Here is a 23,696-nt window from a genome sequence, read left to right on the forward strand (position 1 = left end):
GAAGGTGCCTTTCAGCCTGTGATGGTTGAGAATAGTGCAGTTGTCTCAGAGTTGGTTCTGGATTCAACTAAAGCCCAGGAAGGGAATGGTCCTAAGTTTGTGTCTGCTGGGGAGAATGGCCCTGTGACTAGGATGCATCCAGTTAGTGTCATAGCAAAATCCCAGAGACCAGACAATTCTGGTGCTTGTAGTTTGCCAGTTGCTAATGTGTGGTTGGAAAAGGGTGCAGCAACTCTGTCTGATCAGGGTGATACCCTAGCCAGGGCACAAGGGGAGCAGAGAGGTGATTTGATTGTGTTACCCACCAACAGTTTGACAGCTTGTAGCAAGAAGAAAAAGATTCCTGAGCTTGTGTGTGGTGAAGGGAAGGAGATTGCTTCCAACCTGTTATCTAGAAAGTCTAGGAGTTTGCCTGAAAGCGGAATCTGCCTGATGGGCCAAAGGTGATCCTGGATGTAAGTAAGACCCAGAAAGAGTCTGTTGCTGCTCAGGAACATGTTCATTTAGAGCAAGCCCTAGGTGAAGAGGGTAAGGGCAGAATTTCTGTGAGGGGTGAATTGCTGCTTAGAAAAGCTTTTAGGGAAAGGAATCCTCAGGGTGATCTGTGCAAGCAGTTTGCTGTAGCTGCAGAGTGTGAAAGTGATTTAATCAAGGAAGTTTCAGTTCCTAACAACCAGAATTTTTTAGTTGTAAATGGATCCACTGACTTTCCTTTTGAGAGATCCAGTGTGGGTAGCTCTGAGAAGGTCTCAGATGGAGTAAGAGCTGTTAAGAAAGTTGAGCAGCCCTATAACCACGTGGCTGTGTGTGGCCAGCTTGTTGGGAAGACCATGGTGTTGGGACAGGACTGTCTCCATGCTGATTCTGAGTGAGCAGTCTGTGCTTGAGGGGCTGAGGACAGATTTGGTTGCTGGTGTTTCAGAGCAGAACAGTTTTATGGCCAAATGCTTGAGGATGCAGGGGAGTGCAAGCAAACTCTCACCCTCAGACTCTGGATTTGTGTGGTATCTCTGTAAGACAGAGTCCAGCCTTAGAATTGGTAGCAGCTGAAAATTTGAAAGCTAGCGGCTGTGTTGATGCAAATTACCTGGCTGGCAGAGAGAAGAAAGACTTGCTAATAGCTGTTAGCACAGAGAGCCCACCCCATCAGCCAGTGAATTCTGTTAAGCAAGAGAAATCTGGGTTTGATCCTTTAGGACAAGCAGGAAAGAGAGACCTTAATTTTGCAAAGGGAAGCCACAGGTTAACCCTAAAATGCCCAGACTCCAATGGTATTGAGCCAAAGGTGTGGCATAACAAAAATGATTGTAGATGGACACTTGCAATGGATTTGTTGTTATTGCTAATGGTAATTTTTGTAACCAATGTGTTGCTATTACCAAAAATTGTAAAAGTGTACCAGGTGCCTAATCTTTTGGAAAATCCCTTGAACATGTTAAGGGGAATACATGTAATGCTAATGTTGCACAGTTAATGCCTGTAAACAGTATTGGAACTTTTCACAGGAGAAAGGACATTCCAGACCTAATGTGCTGTATGGAAAAGGGAAACTGAGGCACACTACCATATTGCCTTCACGGATAAATGCCAAAATTCCTGTACTATGGACAACATTGATATCTACATTGACTTGATGTTAATTGGGTTCCAAGTATTTGCCAGAGCTGGTATGGATAAAGTAGCTCTGTTCTTTAGCTCTTGGCAAGATCACATGAGACAGGAACCCTGCTGCAAGAGCAGATTCAATCCACTATTGTTCTAGCCAAGTTTTTCCTCGAGTTTGTAAAGAGATTCAATCATGTTATTTTTTTCAGAGTAGCAGCCGTGTTAGTCTGTATCCGCAAAAAGAGCAGGAGTCCTTGTGGCACCTTAGAGACTAACACATTTATTTCAGCATAAGCTTTCATGGGCTACAGCCCACTTCATCTGCTGCATGGAATGGACCATATAGTGAGGAGATCTATAGACACACACAGAGAGCATGGAAAGGTGGGAGTTGCCCTACCAACTCTAAGAGGCCAATTAAGTAAGGGGAAAAAAAACACTTTTGAAGTGATACTCAAGATAGCCCGGTATGTGTAATATCTCCTGTCTGCGTGTTCCAGTCCATGCAGCTGAAGAAGTGGGCTGTCGCTCACGAAAGCTCGTGCTGTAATAAATTTGTTAGTCTCTAAGGTGCCACAAGTACTCCTGCTCTTTTTGCGGATACAGACTAACATGGCTGCTACTCTGAAACCAGTACAGACAGTTTGATAGGAAGTGTGAGAATACCTACATGGGGAGACAGATTCAATGTCTGTAATGGCTCAGCCATTCCCAGTCCCTATTTAAACCTAAGGTGATTGTATCTAGTTTGCATATCAATTCCAGCTCAGCAGTTTCTCCTTGGAGTCTGTTCTTGAAGCTGTTTTTGAAGTTATTGAACATGAGTTGGGTAAACCATTTCTGTTATACATTGACATGGCTTCTAACCCAGTACAAGCTGTAATGAGACAGAACCCAGCATGGGGAGCTCTTGGGATGCAGTCAGTGATGTTTGTGTCATCCCTTCCTGCATCAATTTTGCATTGGGGGTGTGACGTTATGAGTCTGATCTAATATCTCATTGAAGGATGACAGGGCCAGAAAAAGTTAATTACCTCCCAGACTGACCTGCCCCATGTCCGAACTGTAGAGACTGGTTAGGAAGATCTGTAAATGAACAGAGCTTTGAAATGCAGCAGCACTGTTAGAGGTAGAAGGGGAGGTGTTTGCTCAGGGCTTGGGGAGTCAGCAAACAAGTCTTGTCTATTGCTAGAGCTTTGATTCAAAGATCAAAAAGGGAATATTAACATTTAGGAAGACACTTGAGTGAAATAATATTATTGTCTGTGTGTCTCTTTGAAGGTTGTGGTAACCTGCATCTGAACTGTTTAATGGATACATTACCCTATGCTAATTGCCAGGATGTTTGGGAGAAGGAGAGTTAAGCCTATTGCTTTCTCAGGCCAAAAGACTGCTGGAAATGTAAAAGAACCCTGGGACACAGCTGATTTTCAGTAATCATCATCATGTGTTTGACAGGTGAGTCTGGACGGAGGCCTGAGGCTGGGCACTTTAAGGGAACTGCAGTGTTTGGACTTCTGAGTAACCAATGAGGTGCTACAGAAGCTGCTTTGTGCTGGTTGGTAAATCTCAGTATTGGAAGATCCCCCAGCGTCTGGGGTTTGTCTGCCCCGTTCTGTTTGCAGTTCACCCTGACTGAGTGACCTCAGCTGGCTCCCACGGGCAGCACCGTCACACCCCAGTGGGCAGGTGCGGCTGCCCCTCACTGCCTGACACAGACAATGGCTGCAGGATTCCGTGACCCGGCAACGGATGGTCGGGGCTGTGCCAGTTGGAGCAAGGAGAAGGGTGGAGACCAGGCGGCCCTTTTGCCTGGGAAAGGGACAAAGGACGGAGGAGGGGCAGCAGGAGAGTCTGAGGCCGGGCTGCTGGAAGCGAGTCAGTCTCCTGGTTTGGGGCTCCGGGGGGATCCCCCCAGATGGACTTTTGTGACCGTCCCCGATTTCTGTGCTCCCAAGCTCTGTTCTACGCTGTGCTCCCGAGCGACGACTAACAACCCGTCCTGGCTGGGAGTGGGGGGCAGGGCTTCCCCAGGGGTCCGATCCAGGGGGACTCGCTGCCGGGAGCTCCCGGCGTGGGGCGAACAGGGGGCTGAACACTCCGAGGTCAGACCCAGGAAGCACCGATGCCCAGGAGGCTTCTAGCCCTGGTGAGCGTGTGCCCTGAGGGAGCCCCACTGACCGGAGCCCCACTGACTTCATCGGGGCGGTGCCCGCGCACCGAGACGGGGACTCCGTGCCAACCAGCACTGATGAGATCAGCCAGCAGCCTGGAGGAGGCCTGCGGGCACACGCTGGCTGAGGATGCTCTCACTCGACGCAGCGAGGAGAAAGCTCGTCCGGAAAAAGACGTGCTGGAGAGTCGGGGTCAGCGTACGCACAGCGATCACAGAGCAGGGTGTCGTTTCAACCAGGGGCGGCTCTACGGCCCGGCCAGCCCAAGCAGCAGCGCAGCGCGCTCGCGCCCCTCTCGTCTCCCGCGGCCTCTCCTCCCGCGGGGGCATCCATCCTGGGAGGGCGGATGGAGGCTCGCCCTCTCGGCGGCATGGAGCGCGGACGGACACGCGGGACGAGCGGCAGCCTGACCTGCAGCCGCCTCGGGAGCTGCGGGAGGCGCCGGAAGACGGACCCAGGGCCGCGGCAGCAGGGCCGCGGCAGGCCGGCTCCTCCGGCTCCGCCGCGGGGCGCCGGCCGACTCCCCACGGAGCCAAACTCCCTCCCAGGGATGCGCCTGCGGCGCGCGCCCCCTGGTGGCCTAGAGAGCGCCCCTGGTTTCAACCCTGCCACCCGCTCACTGCCTGCTGCACATGGGGAGAGAGAAGTGGCTGGAGGATACCAGAAAGGCTCGGGGGTGAGATCAGATCTTTTACTGGAGCAACTTCTGTTGGTGAGAGAGCCGAGCTTTCAGCTGCACAGAGCTCTTCCCTGCTGAGCTCTCCACACCCGAGCTCTCTCCTTTTCCTCCAGGGAAACCTGCACAGCCCCTTCCAATGCCGAGCCTGGCCCCTCAGCCCCTCACATTACTAGCCACTAAAAATCCTGGGCTTACTAAAGACTCTGGATGGAGCTCCAGAAAGACAAATGCAACGTGCTGCAGTTAGGAAGGAGGGATCAACTGCGCACATACACGCCGGGCAATGGCTGCGGAGGTGGGGGTACCGCAGAGAAGGAGCCAGGGATCAGTCATGGAGCGTCACAGCTAAATCCAAGCTGGAACAGATTGTTTTGCATACGTACTTAACACATATTGTAAGAGACTCTGCAAGGTCAAGTGGCCTGTTAACACCTCTGCAGTCACAGACAGAAAAGGGGGTTAGTGGGCTGCAGATTGTTGGAGTAAGTCATAAATCAGAGAATCACAGACGGGTGGGGCTGGAAGGGACCTCGGGAGGTCGGCTAGTCCAGCCCCTGCACCGAGGCAGGACTCAGTGTTCCTAGACCAGCCCTGGGCCTGGCAGGGTGGCTTTAGGGGCAGCCGGCCCAGACAAAAGGCTGGGGAGCCAAGCTTGGGGGGGCGCTGGGCTTGGGGGGGCGCTGGGCTTGGGGGGCTGTTTTTGTTGTTAGCAACAAAAGGGGAAACGGGATGTTTGAAGTGAAATGGTTCAGGGGTTGATGTTAGCACATTTCAAGTTATTCCTAACATTGAAACGTTTCTATAAGCTTGGAGGAAAAGACGTGTTTTTATTTGCTTATATATGGCATGAATAAATACAGATGTACAGAGCCTAGCGTGCAAATTTATCATCTTCTGTGACAGGGATCAACCATGAATGCAAATCATGCATCAAAGTCGTGAAATGGGCAACAAATGCAATTAAAAAATAAGGTATTGAAAAGTGTAACCGCTCGGGGGGCGGGGGGGCACCATTTGGTCTAGGGTCAGCCCTGCCGGCAGGTGTGTGTCCAACCTGCTCTGGAACATCCCCAGTGCCGGAGATTCCACCCCTCCCTGGGCAGCTTATCCCAGTGCTGAACCAGCCTGACAGGAAGTTTTTCCGACTGGCCAACCACAGGCCATGTCTACACTAGAGAGCTTACAGCGGCACAGCCATACCGATGCCGCTTGGGCCAGCGTAACGTACGTCGCTCGGGGGGCTGCTTTTGCACACCCCTGAGCAGGTTTTGCCAGCGTAAGCGGCAGTGTAGACATGGCCTACATCTCCCTTGCTGCAGTTTAAGCCCGTTGCTTCTTGTCCCATCCTCAGTGGCTAAGGAGAAGAATTTAGCACCCTCCTCTTTATAACAATCTTGTACGCACTTGAAACCGGTGAGCAAGCCCCCGCCCTCAGTCTTTGCTTCTCCAGGCTAAGCAAACCCAATGTTGTCAATCTCTCCTGGTAGGCCCAGACTTCTCATCACTCGCATTGCTCCTCTCTGGACTTTCTCCAATTTGTCCACATCTTTCCTGAAATGTGGCGCCCAGAACTGGACACACTGCTCCAGTTGAGGCCGGAGCAGAGCGAGGTAGAGCGGGAGAATCACTTCTCGTGTCTGGCTCACAACACTCCTGCTAGTACAGCCCAGAGCGATGGTGGGGTTTTTTTGCACTGAAAATCATGGACAGAATAGAGACACTAGATTTATGGCTTATTACCTATAGATCCACCTCCTCTTTTTGTCCTGTAATTGCAGATGTGTTAACAGGCCACTTCACCCCGAATGGTCTCTCACAATGTGGATTAACCGCTTATGCTGCTAAACAATGTGTCCCCCTTGTATTTAGCTGTGACGCTGCAGCCCTGAGGGAGCTCTGCGGGGCTCAAAAGCTCAGCTCTCTCACTACCCTCAGATAAAAGCTAGTCCCTCCCTGCTTGTCTCTCTACTATTCTTGGACCAATGCCGCTACCTAGCCCTGCAAACAGGGACCATCCCTGGAAAGAAAGCTGCAGCGTGGTGGTCTGCCCGCTTGCAATGGTGCTGAGTGAGCATGAGCAAATGTTCTGTTCCAGGGAAGTGCGGCACTTGGGATGGACGAGTGGGGTAGGCAAGAGAACCCACCTGAGGAACGTGTGTGTTAGAGACACGCTCAGTGTAACACGACGCAACGGGGAAGCGCAGGCTGAGACGTCCGGGCATGCACAGCACATTGCTGACAGCCAGCTGGGTAGGAGAGTCCATCAGAAGGAAAGAGACAGGGAGACCCACAATGGAGCAGTGGGATGGCCTAAAGGAAGACAAGTGAGCATGTGGGGTGATTGTGACAGAATGTACCCCATGTCCACCCCCAGACACTATTGTAGTGATCTCTGTACAGGTATGCCTTGTGCAGTGTCATTTGAAAACTCATAATTTGCTGGTCATTATTGTCCTGATGAAATATATGTGGCAACGTTGTCTGTGAAATTCTAAGATTCCACTGTACAGTGTTAACACACGTTCCAAACTGAGCAGGGCTGGCTCAAACGAAGGAATGTGGCCTCTGTTTCATTTGCATTTAAGCAAGCAGGAAGGGAAACAAAGGACACTCCAACAGGCGAGAAAAACGCAGCAGGGAACATCCTTCCCCATAGAGTTTTTGTCTCCCGGTGCCCAGCTGGAAATGTTTTTCGAAAGGGGGACAAGTTACACAAAGGAGGGGCAGACACTCCAAGGCACCCTTCTGGCTCCCTGCCAGCAATTCTCTGCACCTAAAGCAACAGAGGAACCTTCACTGGATTCTGGGAGGAGGGGTCCTAACCTAGAGGGGATGGCCCGTGAGACCGCGGAGAGCATGTGGTGAGACACTTCACTTCAACCTGACAGGGTTAGTTAAGTTAGGCACCATCATTCATTCATTCATGCCCGTCACCCCAACCGGGGTATGGGCCGCCAACCACAGATCTCCAGAGTCTTCTATCCTGGGCCATTCGCTCTAGCTGGTTCCAGGTATAGCCCATTTTTTTGCTATCAACCTGAAGGTCGCGTCGCCAGGTATTTCTTGGGCGGCCTCTTTTCCGCTTGCCTTGGGGGTTCCACTGCAGTGCCTGTCTGGTGATGTTGGTTGGCTGCTTGCGTAGTGTATGTCCTATCCAGCCCCACCTTCTCCTTCTAATTTCTTCCTCTGCTGGGAGTTGACGGGTCCTCTCCAAGAGGTGGATGTTACTGATGGTGTCTGGCCAGCGGATCTGGAGAATCCTTCTGAGGCAGCTATTAATGCATTTTAGTTCTGAAGGATGCTGTGATGATCCTGGGACCATGTGCCCAACCAATCAGTGCTCTCTGTGCCTGTTTGGACATCATGAAGCCTACTCCCTGTGTGTGGGGTGCGTTGCTCTCTTCATGTCCTGAATACAGCAACAGCTCTCCTGTCAACAGTCGTCTCTGTCCAGCTTGCGTCCATCTTGTCTCGCTAATGCCTAGTAGGGTCAGGTTGTTGCTCCTCATCTCTGCTGCAACCTGCGCCGTCTTTCCTGACTCGTACATGGTCCTCACGTTCCATGTGCCGATGGTAATCCTCCTGGCTGCAAGAAGGGTGATCGGCTTAGTGGCTTCCTCGCGGCTTTCACCACCCAGCGTCATGCGTCTTCGAGTTGAAGACCCTTCTTTTTCCAGGCTAAAAGTCTCTGTTAACTCTATTGTTGGCGTTTCTGTAGCAAGCTGATTTTTACGGGGTGGAGTTGCTAGCCCCACGCCCAACCCTCCTCCTTTACCCTGACTTGGGACAGGCAGATGGCCCCAAAGGACCTCTCTGGTGGAGTTAAGTTAGGCACCAGGAGCCTTTTAATTTTATTTTCCTGGAACCATCTTTGACTTTTATGCCTCATGCCGTGTACACACACAACAGCTCGCTATTGTTTTACCTAATCCCGTGTGCTTAAATCAGAGTGTCTGGGAACCTCCATTGCGGGTGGCAAGTTAAGTGCATATTATTTGTTGTATAAGTAGGGGCATTTCCAGCAGATCGAGGGATGTGATCATTCCCCTCTACTCAGCACTGGTGAGGCCTCATCTGGAGTACTGTGTCCAGTTTTGGGCCCCACACTACAAGAAGGATGTGGATAAATTGGAGAGACTCCAGCGGAGGGCAACAAAAATGATTAGGGGGCTGGAGCACATGACTTATGAGGAGAGGCTGAGGGAACTGGGATTGTTTAGTCTGCAGAAGAGAAGAATGAGGGGGGATTTGATAGCTGCTTTCAACTACCTGAAAGGGGGTTCCAAAGAGGATGGATCTAGACTGTTCTCAGCGGTAGAAGATGACAGAACAAGGAGTAATGGTCTCAAGTTGCAGAGGGGGAGGTTTAGGTTGGACATTAGGAAAAGCTTTTTCACTAGTAGGGTGGTGAAGCACTGGAATGGGTTACCTAGGGAGGTAGTGGAATCTCCTTCCTTAGAGGTTTTTAAGGTCAGGCTTGACAAAGCCCTGGCTGGGATGATTTAGTTGGGGTTGGTTCTGCTTTGAGCAGGGGGTTGGACTAGATACCTCCTGAGGTCCCTTCCAACCCTGATATTCTATGATTCTATGATTCTATTTCTATTCAAGCAATAATGGACTTTATATAACCCTGCATTGGCCAGGAGAGGGCTGGGCAGTCCAGGCCAATGGGGGGTGGGGTGGGCTGGGGTCTCAGGCTGGCAGGAGCCAAGGGACGGCTGGCTGGCCGCAGCACACACACAGGGCTGGGAGTGACTTGCAGGTGGGGCTCTGTGTGTGAGGCTCCAGCAGCAAAGCAGTGCAAAGGGGCCCCCAGGTTAGAGGGAAGGGGTGACCCAGCTACTCACTGGCCTGGATTGTGCCGGGCATGTCACAGCGACGGAGGATCCGGCACTGAACAGAGCACTGTGGCGGGCAGGGCACATAGAGCCGACCCCCTCGGATGGGATTAATGCAAGGAAAAAAAATCCAGATAGCGAATGGTGCAGCCCTGCCCAGCATCCGACCCCCGAGGGACGCCCCCAACCCGGCCGGGCACCGCCCGCCCCCACCCCCGAGGGATGCCCCGGGCCCCGCCCGCCCCACCCCGAGGACGCCCGGTGCCCGGCCGGGCCCCGCCCGCCCCCACCCCCGACGGACGCCCCGGCGCCCGGCCGGGCCCCGCCCGCCCCACCCCGAGGACGCCCGGCGCCCGGCCGGGCACCGCCCGCCACCCCGAGGACGCCCGGCGCCGGCCGGGCACCGCCCGCCCCACCCCGAGGGACGCCCGACCCGGCCGGGCCCCGCCCGCCCCACCCCGAGGACGCCCGGACCCGGCCGGGCCCCGCCGCCCCACCCCGAGGACGCCCGGACCCGGCCGGGCCCCGCCCGCCCCACCCCGAGGACGCCCCGGACCCCGGCCGGGCACCGCCCGCCCCCACCCCCGAGGGATGACACGGGGCCCGGCCGGGCACCGCCCGCCCCCACCCCCGAGGGACGCCCCGGGCTCAGCCAGGTAACACCTGCCCCTGAAGCCCATGTGGCTCGTGCTGGCGCCGGATGCTGCACTCTCGTTCACTGGGTTTTATTCTGGGATTCACACAGCTGGGAGTCGTGCAATGGGTCCCGTTCCCCAGCCCAGGGCCCTTCCGCCCACCCCTCACGCCGGGGCCTCCGTCTCGCCAGGCTCCTGCGTCTCCAGCGCCTGCCGGGTGTCTGCCTGCCAGAGCTGCACCAGATCTGTGGGGGTCTTTCCTGCCTGTGGGGGGAGGGAGGGGGCCGAGGGTGAGACGAGCCAGTACCTGCTGCCCCATGTGAGGGGAGCAGCCCAGCTGGGGCTGGGACATGTGAGAGGTGCCGAGACCTGCCGCCCCTCCATGTGCCGCAGGCTCCCCCTGTACAGCACATGGGCGGCTCTGGGGACGAGGCTCTGCCCCCCCAAAGAAGGAGAATCCCCCACTGGCGACAGAAGCAAGGCTCTTATCTGCGCTGTGTGGGGGCTGCCCCCTGCCCGCCCCCTCCAGCCCAGGAAGCCGCAGGGGGAGCCACTCACCAGGTTCTGGGCCATCATGTCCGCCCCGTACAGGATCAGCATCTTAATGATCTTGTAGCGGTTGAGCCGCACGGCGTCATGCAGCGCGCTGTCCCCCTCCTGCAAGGGAGTCACAGGGAAGCCCCATCCTGCAGCTCCCCTCCCCACAAAGGAGCCCAGCCTGCCCTGAGCACATGCCTCCCCCCATACCCGGCGCCCTGGGACGGCAAGGGAGAGGATGGCGGGCCTGGCCCCCTGCCCCCCAAGGGAAGCAGCACCCCGTCCACACAGGGCCAGCATGGCTTGGGGGTGGGGTGTATGCGGGGGGATGTGACGCTGGATGGAATAGGGGTGACCATTTATAACAGTATCTGTACCCATATTACAACACTGCAATGAATCCTGCACAGATCTGCCACGTAAGGGGTTAGTGCGTGAGGTATGGGAACAGGGGACCGCAAACAGGGGAGTTTGTGGGAGGGAGACGTGATATAGTCGCTATGGTTAGGAAGGGCCACATCACCAGTGCCAGTGCTGCTCCTGTCTCCGCCTGCGCCTGCATCCAGACAGCGATCCCGACCCTGGATGCCTCTCCCCAGATCCTGGTGTGGATTTGCAGAGACTGTGGCCTGCATTTCCCACTCACAGGAAGCCAGGCTGGGGGGACCATCCAGTGTGAGAGGTGCCTGCTGGTGGAATCTCTCAGGGAGCAGGGAGCAGAGCTACAGGAGGAGGTGGCTGGGCTGAGGAGGAATTCCTCGAGAGTATTCACATGGAGCATCCAAGGCTGCGGATGCTACCCAGCTCCAGAGGACTGCGGTCACGCCCCTGGGGGAGGAGGATGTGGCTCTGTCACAGGGAGGACACTGGCTGCTGGTGACTTCCGGAAGCAGGCTGGGCTCCACCCCTACTCCCAACCCACCCACCACAGTGATGGAAAATGGATATGCTGCTCTGGCAACGAGTGATGAGGAATCACCCCCAAAAGATGGAGGAGGAGAAGCCATGTACCCCCAGGGCTGGGAGGATCGCAGCCACCACTCCCAGGAGGAAATGTAGGGTAGTGGTCGTTGTGGACTCTCTTCTGAGGGGGACAGAGGCACTCATCTGTCGCCCTGACATGGCATCCCGGGAGGTATGCTGCCTGCCAGGGGCCCGTAGCTGAGATGTTACAGAGGGATTGTCGAGGCTCATCTGGCCCTCTGACTTCTACCCCCTGCTACTCATCCATGTGGGCAGTAATGATACTGCGAGGTATGACTCTCAGCAGATCAGGAGTGACTATAGGGCTCTGGGAGTAAGAGTGAATGAGTTCAATCCTTCCAATGAAGGGTAGGGGCCCAGGCAGAGACAGGTACAGCCTGGAGGTAAATGCCTGGCTGCGAGGATGGTGTCTCCAGGAGAGCTTTGGCTTCTTTGACCACGGGATGCTGTTCCAGGAAGAAGGATGCTAAGCAGAGATAGGTGGACCCAATCAAAGAAGGGGAAGAGCATATTTGGCTACAGCCTGGCTAACCTAGTGAGGAGGGCTTTAAACTAGGTTTGACGGGGGCAGGTGACCAAAGCCCACGGGTAAGTAAAAAACATGGAGACCTGGGAGAAGGGTCAGAATCTGGGGGGAGCATGGGCTGTTATAGCAGGGATAAAAGAGAGACAAGACAGAACTGGGTGGGGGGGAAACCAAATCAGTATCTTGGATGTCTGTATACTAATGTGAGAAGTATGGGGAATAAGCAGGAAGAACGCGAAATGCCAATAAACAAACACAACTGTGACATACTTGGCATCACAGAGACCTGGTGGGATAATTCATGTGACTGGAATATTGGGATAGAAGGGTACAGCTTGCTCAGGAAGGACAGCCAGGGAAAAAAGGGAGGAGGTGTTGCCTTAGATATTAAAAAGGTTCACACTTGGCCTGAGGTTGAGATTGAAGTAGGAGGGATCATGGTAGGGTCTACTGCAGACCACCTAACCAGGAAGAAGAGGTGGATGAGCTTTTTTTAAACAACTAACACAATCATCCAAAGCACAAGACCTGGTGGTGATGGGGGACGTCAACTCCCCAGACATCTGTTGGGAAAACAACACAGCAGGGCACAGATTCTCCAAGAAGTTCTTGGAATGTATTGGAGACAATTTTTTATTTCAGAAGGTGGAGAAAGCTCCTGGGGGGGAGGCTGTTCTAGATCTGATTTTGACAAATAGGGAGGAACGGATTGAGAATGTGAAAGTGGAAGGCAGGTTGGGTGAAAGTGACCATGAACCGGTGGAGTTCAGGATTCTAAGGAATGATAGGAGGGAGGGAGAACAGCACAATAAAGACACTGGAGTTCAAGGCGGCAGACGTTAGCAACCTCAGGGAGTTGGTAGGTCAGATCCCATGGGAAGGAAGTCTAAGGGGAAAAACAATAGCAGTTTTTCAGAGAGATTATTAAGGGCACAAGAGCAAACTATCCCACTGCGTAGGAAGTATGGCAGTCTGGCAAGAGACCACCCTGGTTTAACCAGGAGATCTTCAATGATCTAAAAATAAAAAAGAGCCCTACAAAAAGTGGGAACTCGGTCAGATGACAAAGGATGACTATAAACAAATAACACAAGTACGTAGGGACAAAACTGGAAAGGCCAAGGCACAAAACGAGATCAAACTAGCTGGAGACATAAAAGGTAACAAGAAAACATCCTACGAATACATTAGAAGCAAGAGGAACCAAGGACAGGATAGGACTGTTACTCAATGAGGGGAAAAAACAATAACAGAAAAAGTGGAAATGGCAGAGGTGCTTAATGACGTCTTTGTTTTGATTTTCACCAAGAAGGTTGATAGCGATTGGACGTCTAACATAGTGAATACCAGTGAAAATAAGGTAGGATCAGAGCCTAAAATAGGGAAAGAACAAGTCAAAAATTACTTAGACAAATTAGATGTCTTCAAATCACCAGGGCCTGATGAAATGCATCCTAGAATACTCAAGGAGCTGGCTGAGGAGAATCTGAGCCATTAGCGATTATCTTTGAAAAGTCATGGAAGACGGGAAAATCTAGTGCCCATCTACAAAAAGGGAAATAAGGACAACCCGGTCAGCTTAACTTCTGTACCCGGAAAGATAATGGAGCAAATAATTAAGCAATCAATTTGGAAACACCTAGAAGATAATAAGGTGATAAATAAGAGTCAGCATGGATTTGTCAAGAATAAAGCATATCAAACCAACCTGGTAGCTTTCTTTGACAGGGTAACAAGCCTTGTGGATGGGGGGAAGTGGTAGATGTGGTATAACTTGACTTTAATAAAGCTTTTGATACTGCCTCGTATGACCTTCTCATAAACAAATTAGGGAAATGCAACCTAGATGGAGCTACTATAAGGTGGGTGCAAAACTGGTTGGAAAATCGTTCCCAGACAGTAGTTATCAGTGGTTCACAGTCACGCTGGAAAAGGGCATAACGAGTGGGGTCCTGCAGGGATCAGTTCTGAGTCCGGTTCTGTTCAATATCTTCATCAATGATTTAGATAATGGCATAGCGAGGACACTTATAAAGTTTGTGGACGTTACTAAGCTGGAAGGGACTGCAATTGCTTTGTAGGATATGATCAAAATTCAAAATGATCTGGACAAACTGGAGAAATGGTTTCAAGTAAACAGTGTGAAATTAAATAAGGACAAATGCAAAGTACCCCACTTAGGAAGGAACAATCAGTTGCACACATACAGAATGGGCAATGGCTGCCTAGGAAGGAGTCCTGCAGAAAGGGATCTGGGGGTCATAGTGGATCACAAGCTAAATATGAGTCAACAGTGTAAGGCTGTTGCAAAAAAAGTGAACATCATTCTGGGCTGTATTAGCAGGAGTGTTGTAAGCAAGACACGAGAAGTAATTCTTCTGCTCTCTCTGCGCTGATAGAGCTCAGCTGGAGTATTGTGTCCAGTTCTGGGCGCCACATTGCAGCAAGGATGTGGACAAATCGGAGAAAGTCCAGAGAAGAGCAACACGAATGATGAAAGGTCTAGAAAACGTGAGCTATGAGGGAAGATTGAAAGAACTGGGTTTGTTTAGTCTGGAGAAGAGAAGCCTGAGAGGGGACATGAGAACAGTTTGTTGCAGGATACTACACACCACACAACAAAAATGCTAACCCAGGGATTAAACCCTGCAACAAACCCCAGTGCCAACTCTGTCCACGTATCTATTCAAGGGACACCATCATAGGACCTAACCACATCAGCCACACCCTCTGGGGCTCGTTCACCTGCACATCTACCCATGCGATATATGCCATCATGTGCCAGCAGCAATGCCCCTCTGCCATGTACATTGGCCAAACTGCCGGTCTCTACGCAAAAGAATAAATGGACATCAGGAATTGTAACATTCAAAAACCTGTAGGAGACACTTCAATCTCCCTGGACACTCAATAAGACTTAAAAAGTGGCCATTCTTCAACAAAAAAACTTCAAAAACAGACTCCAACGAGAAACTGCAGAACTGGAATTAATTTGCAAACTGGACACCATCAAATTAGGCCTGAATAAAGACTGGGAGTGGCTGGGTCTCTAGGGTGCCACAAGGACTCCTCGTTGTTTTTGCTGATACAGACTAACACAGCTGCCACTCTGAAACCTGTCCTCCAAACCAGTGTTGCTCTGGGAATGTGGCTGGCCCTTCTGGGTTCAGAAGGACATTTGTATCAGTGAGCAGAGTTTCTAATTTCAGAGTGGCAGCCGTGTTAGTCTGTATCAGCAAACAGAATGAGGAGTTTCGAAGTCATTTCTCACTTCCCTGAGCCAGTTGGCTGATTGGGAGCCAGAGAACTGGAATGCAATACAGGGCCCTGGGTGATTTCCTTTTTCAGCTTCTTGATAACCAGCGGGGGGGATCTGGAGCACAGTTTGGGACTGGTGGGTGAATCTAACCACCAGTTTGGGGGGGATCTGCTCTCCTCCTGCAGCCTGCTCTGACCGTGGCATTGTCAGTGTGGGCTGCTCTGGACGCTCTGGGTCACAGGGGGTGGGAGGATGCACACCAGCTGCTGGTGCTGGGGGTGCCAGACACCCGTGGGTGCAAACACTGCTCCTGGGGGCTCTTACCCTGTCCCGGGAGTTGACATCCACCCCTGTGTTGATCAGATGCTCCACAATGTCAGTCTGCCCAGTTCGGGTCGCCACATGCAGAGGGGTGCTCAGGAGCTGAGTATGGCAAGGGGGGGCACCTGCCATTAGCTCCCCATTGGTTTAAAATAATTAATCCAGCCAGTCAAATGCTGTAGCCTCATTGCTACTCCCCATCTCTGCCCTATCCCCCACCCCCACAGCCGCACCCCCCACCCCACATCCACCCACCTCAGCCCTACCCCCCATACGTCCCCCTCCACCACTACCCTCCTGCCTCTGCTGCCACTGCTCGAGGCCAGCCATAGCGCTCCCCTGCCCCCCCCCGCCCGGGCTGCCCTGGCCCCCAGCCCCCACCGTATCTTTCAGGTTGAGGTCAGCACCTCGGTCTTGCAGCAGCTTCACGACGTCCAGGTGCCCCCCCCGGCAGGCCCAGTGCACGGCCGTGCAGTCCAGCTGCACCAGCAAGAGACCCCAGTCAGGACGGCAGCAGCAACACCCGCACCCCCGGCTCCCCACCCTGCACCCCTCACTGCCCACCCTCCAGTCCCTCTATCTGATGAGGATGTGGGGCTGGGGGAGGCCCTGCAGTGGGGCAGGATGTGCATGGGCAGCGGCAGCAGCCCGGGGTCGGCCTCGCAAGCTGGTTTGGGGTCTGAGTCGAGGTGTGAACAGCCGGGTTGGTGTCACCACGTCTCCCATGGTGCCCTGCACCAGCTACGCAGCGGAAGGGGGGTGAGCTGTGCGGTAGCAGCGTGGCGCAGCCAGACCCCAGGAAGGGGTCTCCTGGCTGCAATGGCTGGGCTTGTCTGGCCGCCCACATCCTCCACCCCACTGCGGCTCCTCCCTGGATGGATTGGCCGGAGGAGTGCAGACCCGGTGCCAGTCCCAGTGCCGCCCAAGCTGGGCACATCGCTGCTTTGCGGGCAGGGAGAGCGCCCGTCTCACCCGGTCTCGGAAATCCACGGTGGCGCCACGGTCCAGCAGCCTCTCCAGGATCTCCATGTGCCCTTCCAATGAGGCGCGGTGCAGGGCCGTCCGGTGGAACTGGGGCAGGAGGCAGCAAAGACGCAGGCATCAAAAGGACTCCCAGCCAGTGCTGCTGCACCGCCCCAGGCAGCCACAGCTGCCAGCCCTCCCAAGGGCGAGCCACGGGGCTGGCCCCAGGGACCCGGCCTGCTCGGTGCTTGGGACGGGGCGTGTTCCTGGGCGTGTCCAGGGTCGGCTGGGCCAGGCACCGTCTCCAGGGAGGGTGGCTCTCTCCGGGAGATGCCTGGGAAGAGGGGGTGCCCCAGCCCAGCCATCCAATGTCCATCTGGGGAAGGCTCGATCCCCTGGTATCTCGGTGCCAACAGACCCGGATTAAACCACGTGCCCTGGGTGCACCGGCACACGGCCCCATCTCAAGGGCCCCCCGGATTTGGGCAAGTGGCGTCGCAACCTGGCACACTGGGTTACAGCACCACTCAGGTATGGCCTCGACAGCCCTTCATCAAGGGGGACTGGGCCAGATTGGGGCCCCCCAGTTTCCATCGCTCTCGACTCCAGCCCTGGGGGCTGTTGGGGGGCTGGGCCCCCCAGACCCCGGGCCAAGAGCTGCCGGGGTGGAGGGGCCTGGGCTGGGTGCTGCCCGCTCGCTGGTTCGCCGGGGGGGCGAGGGATGGGGGGTGTTACCTCGTCACAGGTGTCAGGGGAGCCCCCGTCCCCCAGGAACTTCTCAATGACACGGATCTTGCCCTGCACAGCTGCCCTCAGGAACGCCTCCTCCTCCACGGGGCCCACCTGCGGGGTGGATGGAACAGCAGCTCAGGGGGCCTGTGTGCCCCATGCGGGGGGGCTCCACGAACCTGGCCCCAGAGCCCCGCCCCACAGCGAGGATGCCAGCTCCATGGCCCTTGCCCCAGAGGTGCTCTGACTGGGAGGGGGCTGCCCTCTGGGGTGGCCACCATCTTGGTCAACAACAGGGATCCGCTGGCCCCCAAGCCAGGCTGGCACAGACCCACATCCTCCCGGGTCCCCACTTACGATCTCCTCAGGCTCCGGCTCCGGCTCGGGCTCCGGCGCCGCCTTCTCCTCCCTTCGCTGCCGGCGCGTCTTGCGCAGCTCGAAGAGGTACTGGATGCCGCCCACGTGGATGATCTCCCGGCGCAGGTCCAGCGAGCTTTTCCGCTCCCGCCCCTGGCCCTGCGCAGACGGGCACAGCTGTGCTGCAGCCTCTGGGGAGAGCCCTGCCAGGGCACCGGACTCCTGGGTCCCTCCCCGGCAGCGCCCACTGCCTGGCTTTAAACAAGCAGGATGTGGGGTACCCCCAACCTGTCCCCCCTGCCAGACTCCCTAGTCCCCATCTGCCTGGCCCCAGTCCTGACCCCCGGCCCTCCCCACACACACACACCCTGGCTCCCATCTGTCTGGCCCTTCCCTGGCCTCTTACCAATCACCCAACCCCAGGCCCCTCATCAACCCCTCAGCCCTGACCCCTCCCAGAATGCCTGCTCCAGCCCCCAACCAGGCAATACCCCCCCATCACAGACTGCCCAGCCCCCACCAGCCGACCCCCACTCCGCCCATCACAGACTGCCCAGCCCCCACCAGCTGACCCCCCCATCACAGACTGCCCAGCCCCCACCAGCTGACCCCCCCATCACAGACTGCCCAGCCCCCACCAGCCGACCCCCACTCCCCCCATCACAGACTGCCCAGCCCCCAGCTGATCCCCCATATCACAGACTGCCCGACCCCAGCCCCAGCAGAGGGGAGCCGCGTGGGGCAGCGCTGCCATCTGTGTTTAACAGCTGGCCTGGGCCAGGTGTCTGGCAGGCTGGGGAGGGGGTCCCTGCCCAGCACCCCAGGGGCAGTGAGCCAGGGGCTTGGTGCTGGCCCTGTGCCCCCCACACCATGGGGCGGGGGATGGATTTGGGGTGCAGAGACCAGCCCCAACCAGCCAGGCCTGGGGGGCAGCAGCATAGAACGGCCCCTGCCCCTCTGTCAGACTGACATGCTGCCGGCTGCTCCTGCCTCAGGTTCCTCCTCTGCCCACATCGGCCCTGCTCCATCTGGCCTGGACCCAGCCTGCAGCTCCGGACACGGATGCCCAGGGGAGGTGATGAGCCCAGACGTGGGGCCAATTCCCTGCTGACCCCCAGTGCCAGCACAGGGCTGGGCCAGGGAAGGGTTAACGGTGCAAGCCAGACAGGGCGTGGGGGGCTGTCGGGCTCGCTGTGCCAGTGCCGGGGCTGCCGGGCTTGCTGTGCCGGGTGGGGCTGCCGGGCTCGCTGTGCCGGGGTGGAGGGCTGCCGGGCTCGCTGTGCCGGGGCTGCCGGGCTCGCTGTGGCAGTGGCGGGGCTGCCGGGCTTGCTGTGCCAGGCGGGGGCTGCCGGGCTCGCTGTGCCAGGGGTGGAGGGGCTGCTGGGCTCGCTGTGCCAGTGGGGGCTGCCGGGCTTGCTGTGCCAGTGGGGCTGCCGGGCTCGCTGTGCCAGTGGCGGGGTGGGCTGCCGGGCTTGCTGTGCCGGGGCGGGGCTGCCGGGCTCGCTGTGCCAGTGGGGCTGCCGAGCTCGCTGTGCCGGGGAGGGCTGCCGGGCTCCCTGTGCCAGTGGGGGGGTGGCTGCCGGGCTTGCTGTGCCGGGGCGGGAGGGGCTGCCGGGCTCGCTGTGCCGGGGGAGTCTGGCTGTGATGCCCCCAGCAGGGCAGGCCAGGCCCGCGTACCTTGAGCCCCTCGATGCCCCAGTGAACGGGGCCGCGGCGCTTCTCGTCCTCGAGCTCCGGCGTGTCCATTCTCGCCACCGCTGGCGGCATCTTGGGGGCCTGGCTCTTGAGCCGCTGTGAAGCCAAGCAGAGAAGCCGGCAGGGTGAGGGCCAGGCCCCGGCCTGCCCCACACCCCCTGCCCCCCTTGGCATTCGGCCCAGGCCCCCTCCCGCCACAGCCCCGGTACCCACATGGGCACTGCAGATGCAAGGGGTTTAGCCCGAGTTGCCAAGGGCAACAGCTTAATCCCTGGGCGCTGCCAGCCCTGGCCCCTCAGGGGCCCCCAAAACAGACCAGGAGGTGGCGCTGGCGTCCCCATGAGCCCTGACGGACATGCCCCATTGGTCTGGGTCTGCTCACTGCCTGTGGCCAGCCCCAAAGGTTCGTCTCCCCGAGGGCACCTCCCGGGATCCCCCAGGCCTGGGGCCCACCCCAAGCAGGGACGACCCCATTCCTGCACTTGCCATGGGGCTGACTCCCCACACCCCATGCTGGTGCCCTGTGCCCCACACCCGCCCATTGCAAGAGCGTCCGAACACCCTACCTGGGGCAGGGCCCACCGCTTGGCACACTCCCTGCCACGGGGTGCCCGGCCCCTGGCTGCCCACCGAGCAGTGACCCAGGCATGGGCCCAGCGCAGACTGAGGCGTGTGTTTCCCCAGGTCGGTGAGTCTGGGCGGTTACTGAACCGAGGAGCCCTGAGCCCATGGTGATGGGCACAGGTTCAGGTGTAGGCAATCAATGGTAATGCAGCCCTGCGGAGAGCTCCCAGGCCTGGCCCCTGGAGCCCCGCCCCACTCCAGGCACCCCGTCACCCCCAGCCCCGCCCCGCTCCAGGCGCCCCCCGTCACCCCCAGCCCCGCCCCGCTCCAGGCACCCCCTGTCACCCCCAGCCCAGCCCCACTCCAGGAGCTCCCTGTCACCCCCATCTCCACCCCGCTCCAGGCACCCCGTCACCCCCAGCCCCGCCCCGCTCCAGGCACCCCGTCTCCCCCTGCCCCGCCCCGCTCCAGGAGCTCCCTGTCACCCCCAGCCCCACCCCGCTCCAGGCACCCCCTGTCACCCCCATCTCCACCCCGCTCCAGGCGCCCCGTCACCCCCAGCCCCACCCCAGACACCCCGTCACCCCCAGCCCAGCCTCACCCAGGCACCCCTGTCACCCCAGCCCAGCCCCACTCCAGGAGCTCCTGTCACCCCAGCCCCGCCCCGCTCCAGGCACCCCGTCACCCCAGCCCAGCCCCGCTCCAGGCACCCCTGTCACCCTCATCTCCGCCCCGCTCCAGGCGCCCCCTGTCACCCTCATCTCCGCCCCGCTCCAGGCGCCCCGTCACCCCATCTCCGCCCGCTCCAGGCGCCCGTCACCTCATCTCCGCCCGCCCAGGCGCCCGTCACCCCAGCCCCGCCCCGCTCCAGGCGCCCCGTCACCCCATCTCCGCCCGCTCCAGGCACCCCGTCACCCCAGCCCAGCCCCGCTCCAGGAGCTCCCGTCACCCCATCTCCGCCCTGCTCCAGGCACCCCGTCACCCCAGCCCAGCTCCGCTCCAGGCACCCCGTCACCCCAGCCCAGCCCCACTCCAGGCGCCCTGTCACCCCCAGCCCAGTCCCGCTCCAGGAGCTCCCTGTCACCCCCCTCTCCGCCCCGCTCCAGGCGCCCCCTGTCACCCCCATCTCCGCCCCGCTCCAGGCGCCCCGTCACCCTCATCTCCGCCCCGCTCCAGGCGCTCCTGTCACCCCATCTCCGCCCGCTCCAGGCGCCTGTCACCCCAGCCCAGTCCCGCTCCAGGAGCTCCTGTCACCCCATCTCCACCCCGCTCCAGGCGCCCTGTCACCCCCAGCCCCACCCCAGGCACCCCGTCACCCCCAGCCCAGCCCCACTCCAGGAGCTCCCTGTCACCCCCATCTCCGCCCCGCTCCAGGAGCTCCCCGTCACCCCCCTCTCCGCCCTGCTCCAGGCTCCCCCCGTCACCCCCAGCCCAGCTCCGCTCCAGGCGCCCCCCGTCACCCCCAGCCCAGCCCCACTCCAGGCGCCCCTGTCACCCCATCTCCACCCCGCTCCAGGCGCCCGTCACCCCAGCCCCACTCCAGGCACCCCTGTCACCCCAGCCCAGCCCCACTCCAGGAGCTCCCTGTCACCCCAGCCCCGCCCCGCTCCAGGCGCTCCCTGTCACCCCCATCTCCGCCCCGCTCCAGGCGCCCCGTCACCCCCAGCCCCGCCCCGCTCCAGGCGCCTCCTGTCAACCCCATCTCCGCCCCGCTCCAGGCACCCCGTCACCCCCAGCCCAGCCCCGCTCCAGGAGCTCCCGTCACCCCATCATCCGCCCTGCTCCAGGCGCCCCCCGTCACCCCCAGCCCAGCCCCACTCCAGGAGCTCCCTGTCACCCCCAGCCCAGCCCCGCTCCAGGCACCCCCCGTCACCACCAGCCCTGCTCCAGGCGCCCCGTCACCCCCAGCCCCGCTCCAGGCGCTTCCTGTGACCCCCAGCCCAGCCCCGCTCCAGGAGCTCCTGGCCCCCTTTGCCCTCCAGCTCGCTCCCCCAGGGTCTCACCTCCTGCTCCTCCAGCTTCTGGTCAATCAGCTCCGTCGCCCACTTCACGCCCTGCTCCATGGGTGGCTCCTCCATGCCCCCCCCACGCCCTGGGTGTGCGCCCAGCGGCTCCTCTCCCGGGCAGAGCCGCCGGCTGTGCCACGGAGCCGCCTGGGGCCCCGTCCGAGCTCACGCTGCTGCGGGGGGCTCCGCCGGCGCCGGCGCTTTATGCAGTGCTGCTCCTCCACCCCAGGGCCCAAGGGAACCGACACGTGACCCGGGAGCCTTTGTCATGAGCTCACCCGGCTGCATTCTCAGTCCCGCTGTCATGGGGTCACCTTCACCCAGTGCCTGGCATGGCTTAACAAGCCTGGGGCCTGGCCCTGGTGCCGTGCGCCCCCCCCGCTCGGGCACGCCGAGGGGTGGGGGCTGCCCTGCTCCCGGGCAGGCTGGGGCGCACTGGGGGCTCTGTGGGGCGAGGGCCTTGGCGCCTCCCCGATCTGGGAAGAGCGCGGCCCTCACTGGCCAGGCTGCCCCAGCAACCTGTGCCGGGAGCCCCCAGCAGTCTGGGCAGGGGGGCACCTTGTTCCGCTCCCACACCTGACCTCCCGTCACTGCCCCCAGCCACAGCCCCCCAAACCTGGGGTTATTTCTGAGTGACGGGGGCCAGCTCCATGGTGCCCTGGGAGCCCCACGTGCGAACGGGGCAGCGTCTCTGATCCCCTTGGCCGGGCTGGGTGGCAGGTGATGCTTTTGGCTGGTTTGAGGGATGATCTCAGGAGCTGCTGGCTCTGCACAGCTCAGAGCCCAGCCCCGGGATGTGCTGCCCGGAGGGTGCCCCCCCCCCCCCCAGCCAGGAATGGTGGGAATAGTTTGTGCTGAGCCAGGCCACGGGGGGCACGGGAGCTATTCCTGGCTCTGAGCACCACAATCAGCCCTCGCTGCAGCACTTCCCCCATTGGTCAGCCAGCGGCTGCCGGGGTAAAGGGCAGCGGGGGAGCTGGGGCGGGAGAGCCTGGGGCAGGGCTGGGGAGCTGGGGAGGCGGGGAGCCTGGGGGCAGGGCTGGGGAGCCGGTGGGGCAGGGGAGCCTGGGGGCAGAGCAGGGGAGTGGGGACGCCCGGGGGGTGGGGGAGCCTGGGGGCAGGGCTGGGGCGCCGGGGGGGGCGGGGGAGCCTGGGGCAGAGCAGGAGTGGGGACGCCCGGGGTGGGGAGCCTGGGGGCAGGGCTGGGGAGCCGGTGGGGGCAGGGGAGCCTGGGGGCAGGGCTGGGGAACGGGGGGTGGGGAAGCCTGGGGGCAATGCCCGGGGTCAGGGCGAGTCGCTGGGGGCCGACAGGTTCCGCTCCCCACACACTGGGGGCTGGTGAAACGTGGGGGGCTCTCTACCCCCTGCTTTGGCCCAGCTGTTTCATGGGCTGCGTCATGGGGGCTGGCTTCCCGAGGGGTGGGGGACGCCAGCTGCCCCTGCCCCACGGGGCCGCGGCCGGAGCCCGGGGGCATCCCAGGCTGCTGAGAATGCTCCCGGTGCTGACCTTTGACCTTTCCACCAGAGGTCCCCGCAGGGGGACCTGAAGTCGCCCCAAGGCGGGCACGTCCCAGCCACCGGCACCGCAGAGAACGGGCCAAGCCTGCCCCGCCGGGAGCAGCCGCCGGCCGGGTCCCAGCACCGGCCGGAGCCCAGGGCCGGCACGTGGACATCAGTCAGGTCCAGGGGGCGCTGCCGGCACAGGCCCCTCCCAGCCAGGGGGCAGAGCTGAGCCAAGCCCAATGCCTGCCCCACTCGTGGGGGGCTGGGCTGGATGGGTTGGGCTTGAGAGGGGGACACACACTGGGGATGACGGGCTGCGGT

General features: G+C 59.0%; 1 protein-coding gene across 1 annotated transcript; it reads right to left on the minus strand.

Moving 5' to 3' along the window:
• Nucleotides 1-10,018: 10,018 nt before the first annotated feature.
• Nucleotides 10,019-22,034, minus strand: ANKRD2 (ankyrin repeat domain 2). Its single transcript, XM_039481497.1, has 9 exons — nucleotides 21,870-22,034; nucleotides 19,285-19,398; nucleotides 17,608-17,766; nucleotides 17,257-17,364; nucleotides 16,531-16,629; nucleotides 15,940-16,038; nucleotides 15,562-15,660; nucleotides 10,490-10,588; nucleotides 10,019-10,195 (listed from the first exon to the last, which is right to left on the minus strand). The coding sequence occupies exons 1-9, from the start codon at nucleotides 21,942-21,944 to the stop codon at nucleotides 10,097-10,099; spliced, it is 951 nt and encodes a 316-aa protein (XP_039337431.1). The 5' UTR covers nucleotides 21,945-22,034; the 3' UTR covers nucleotides 10,019-10,096.
• Between the last annotated feature and the right edge of the window lie 1,662 nt (nucleotides 22,035-23,696).

This window comes from Mauremys reevesii, linkage group 7, assembly GCF_016161935.1.
Source record: "Mauremys reevesii isolate NIE-2019 linkage group 7, ASM1616193v1, whole genome shotgun sequence".
Taxonomy (NCBI): Eukaryota; Metazoa; Chordata; order Testudines; family Geoemydidae; genus Mauremys; species Mauremys reevesii.

Bases quoted from the DNA above. Each gene is read 5' to 3' on its own strand.
- ANKRD2 (XM_039481497.1), bottom strand. From the start codon at position 21,944: ATGGAGGAGCCACCCATGGAGCAGGGCGTGAAGTGGGCGACGGAGCTG. The intron at 19,399-21,869 runs GTGAGACCCTGG...TTGGCTTCACAG, and splicing joins AGAAGCTGGAGGAGCAGGAG to CGGCTCAAGAGCCAGGCCCC. The intron at 10,196-10,489 runs GTGAGTGGCTCC...CTCCCCCCACAG, and splicing joins ACATGATGGCCCAGAACCTG to GCAGGAAAGACCCCCACAGA.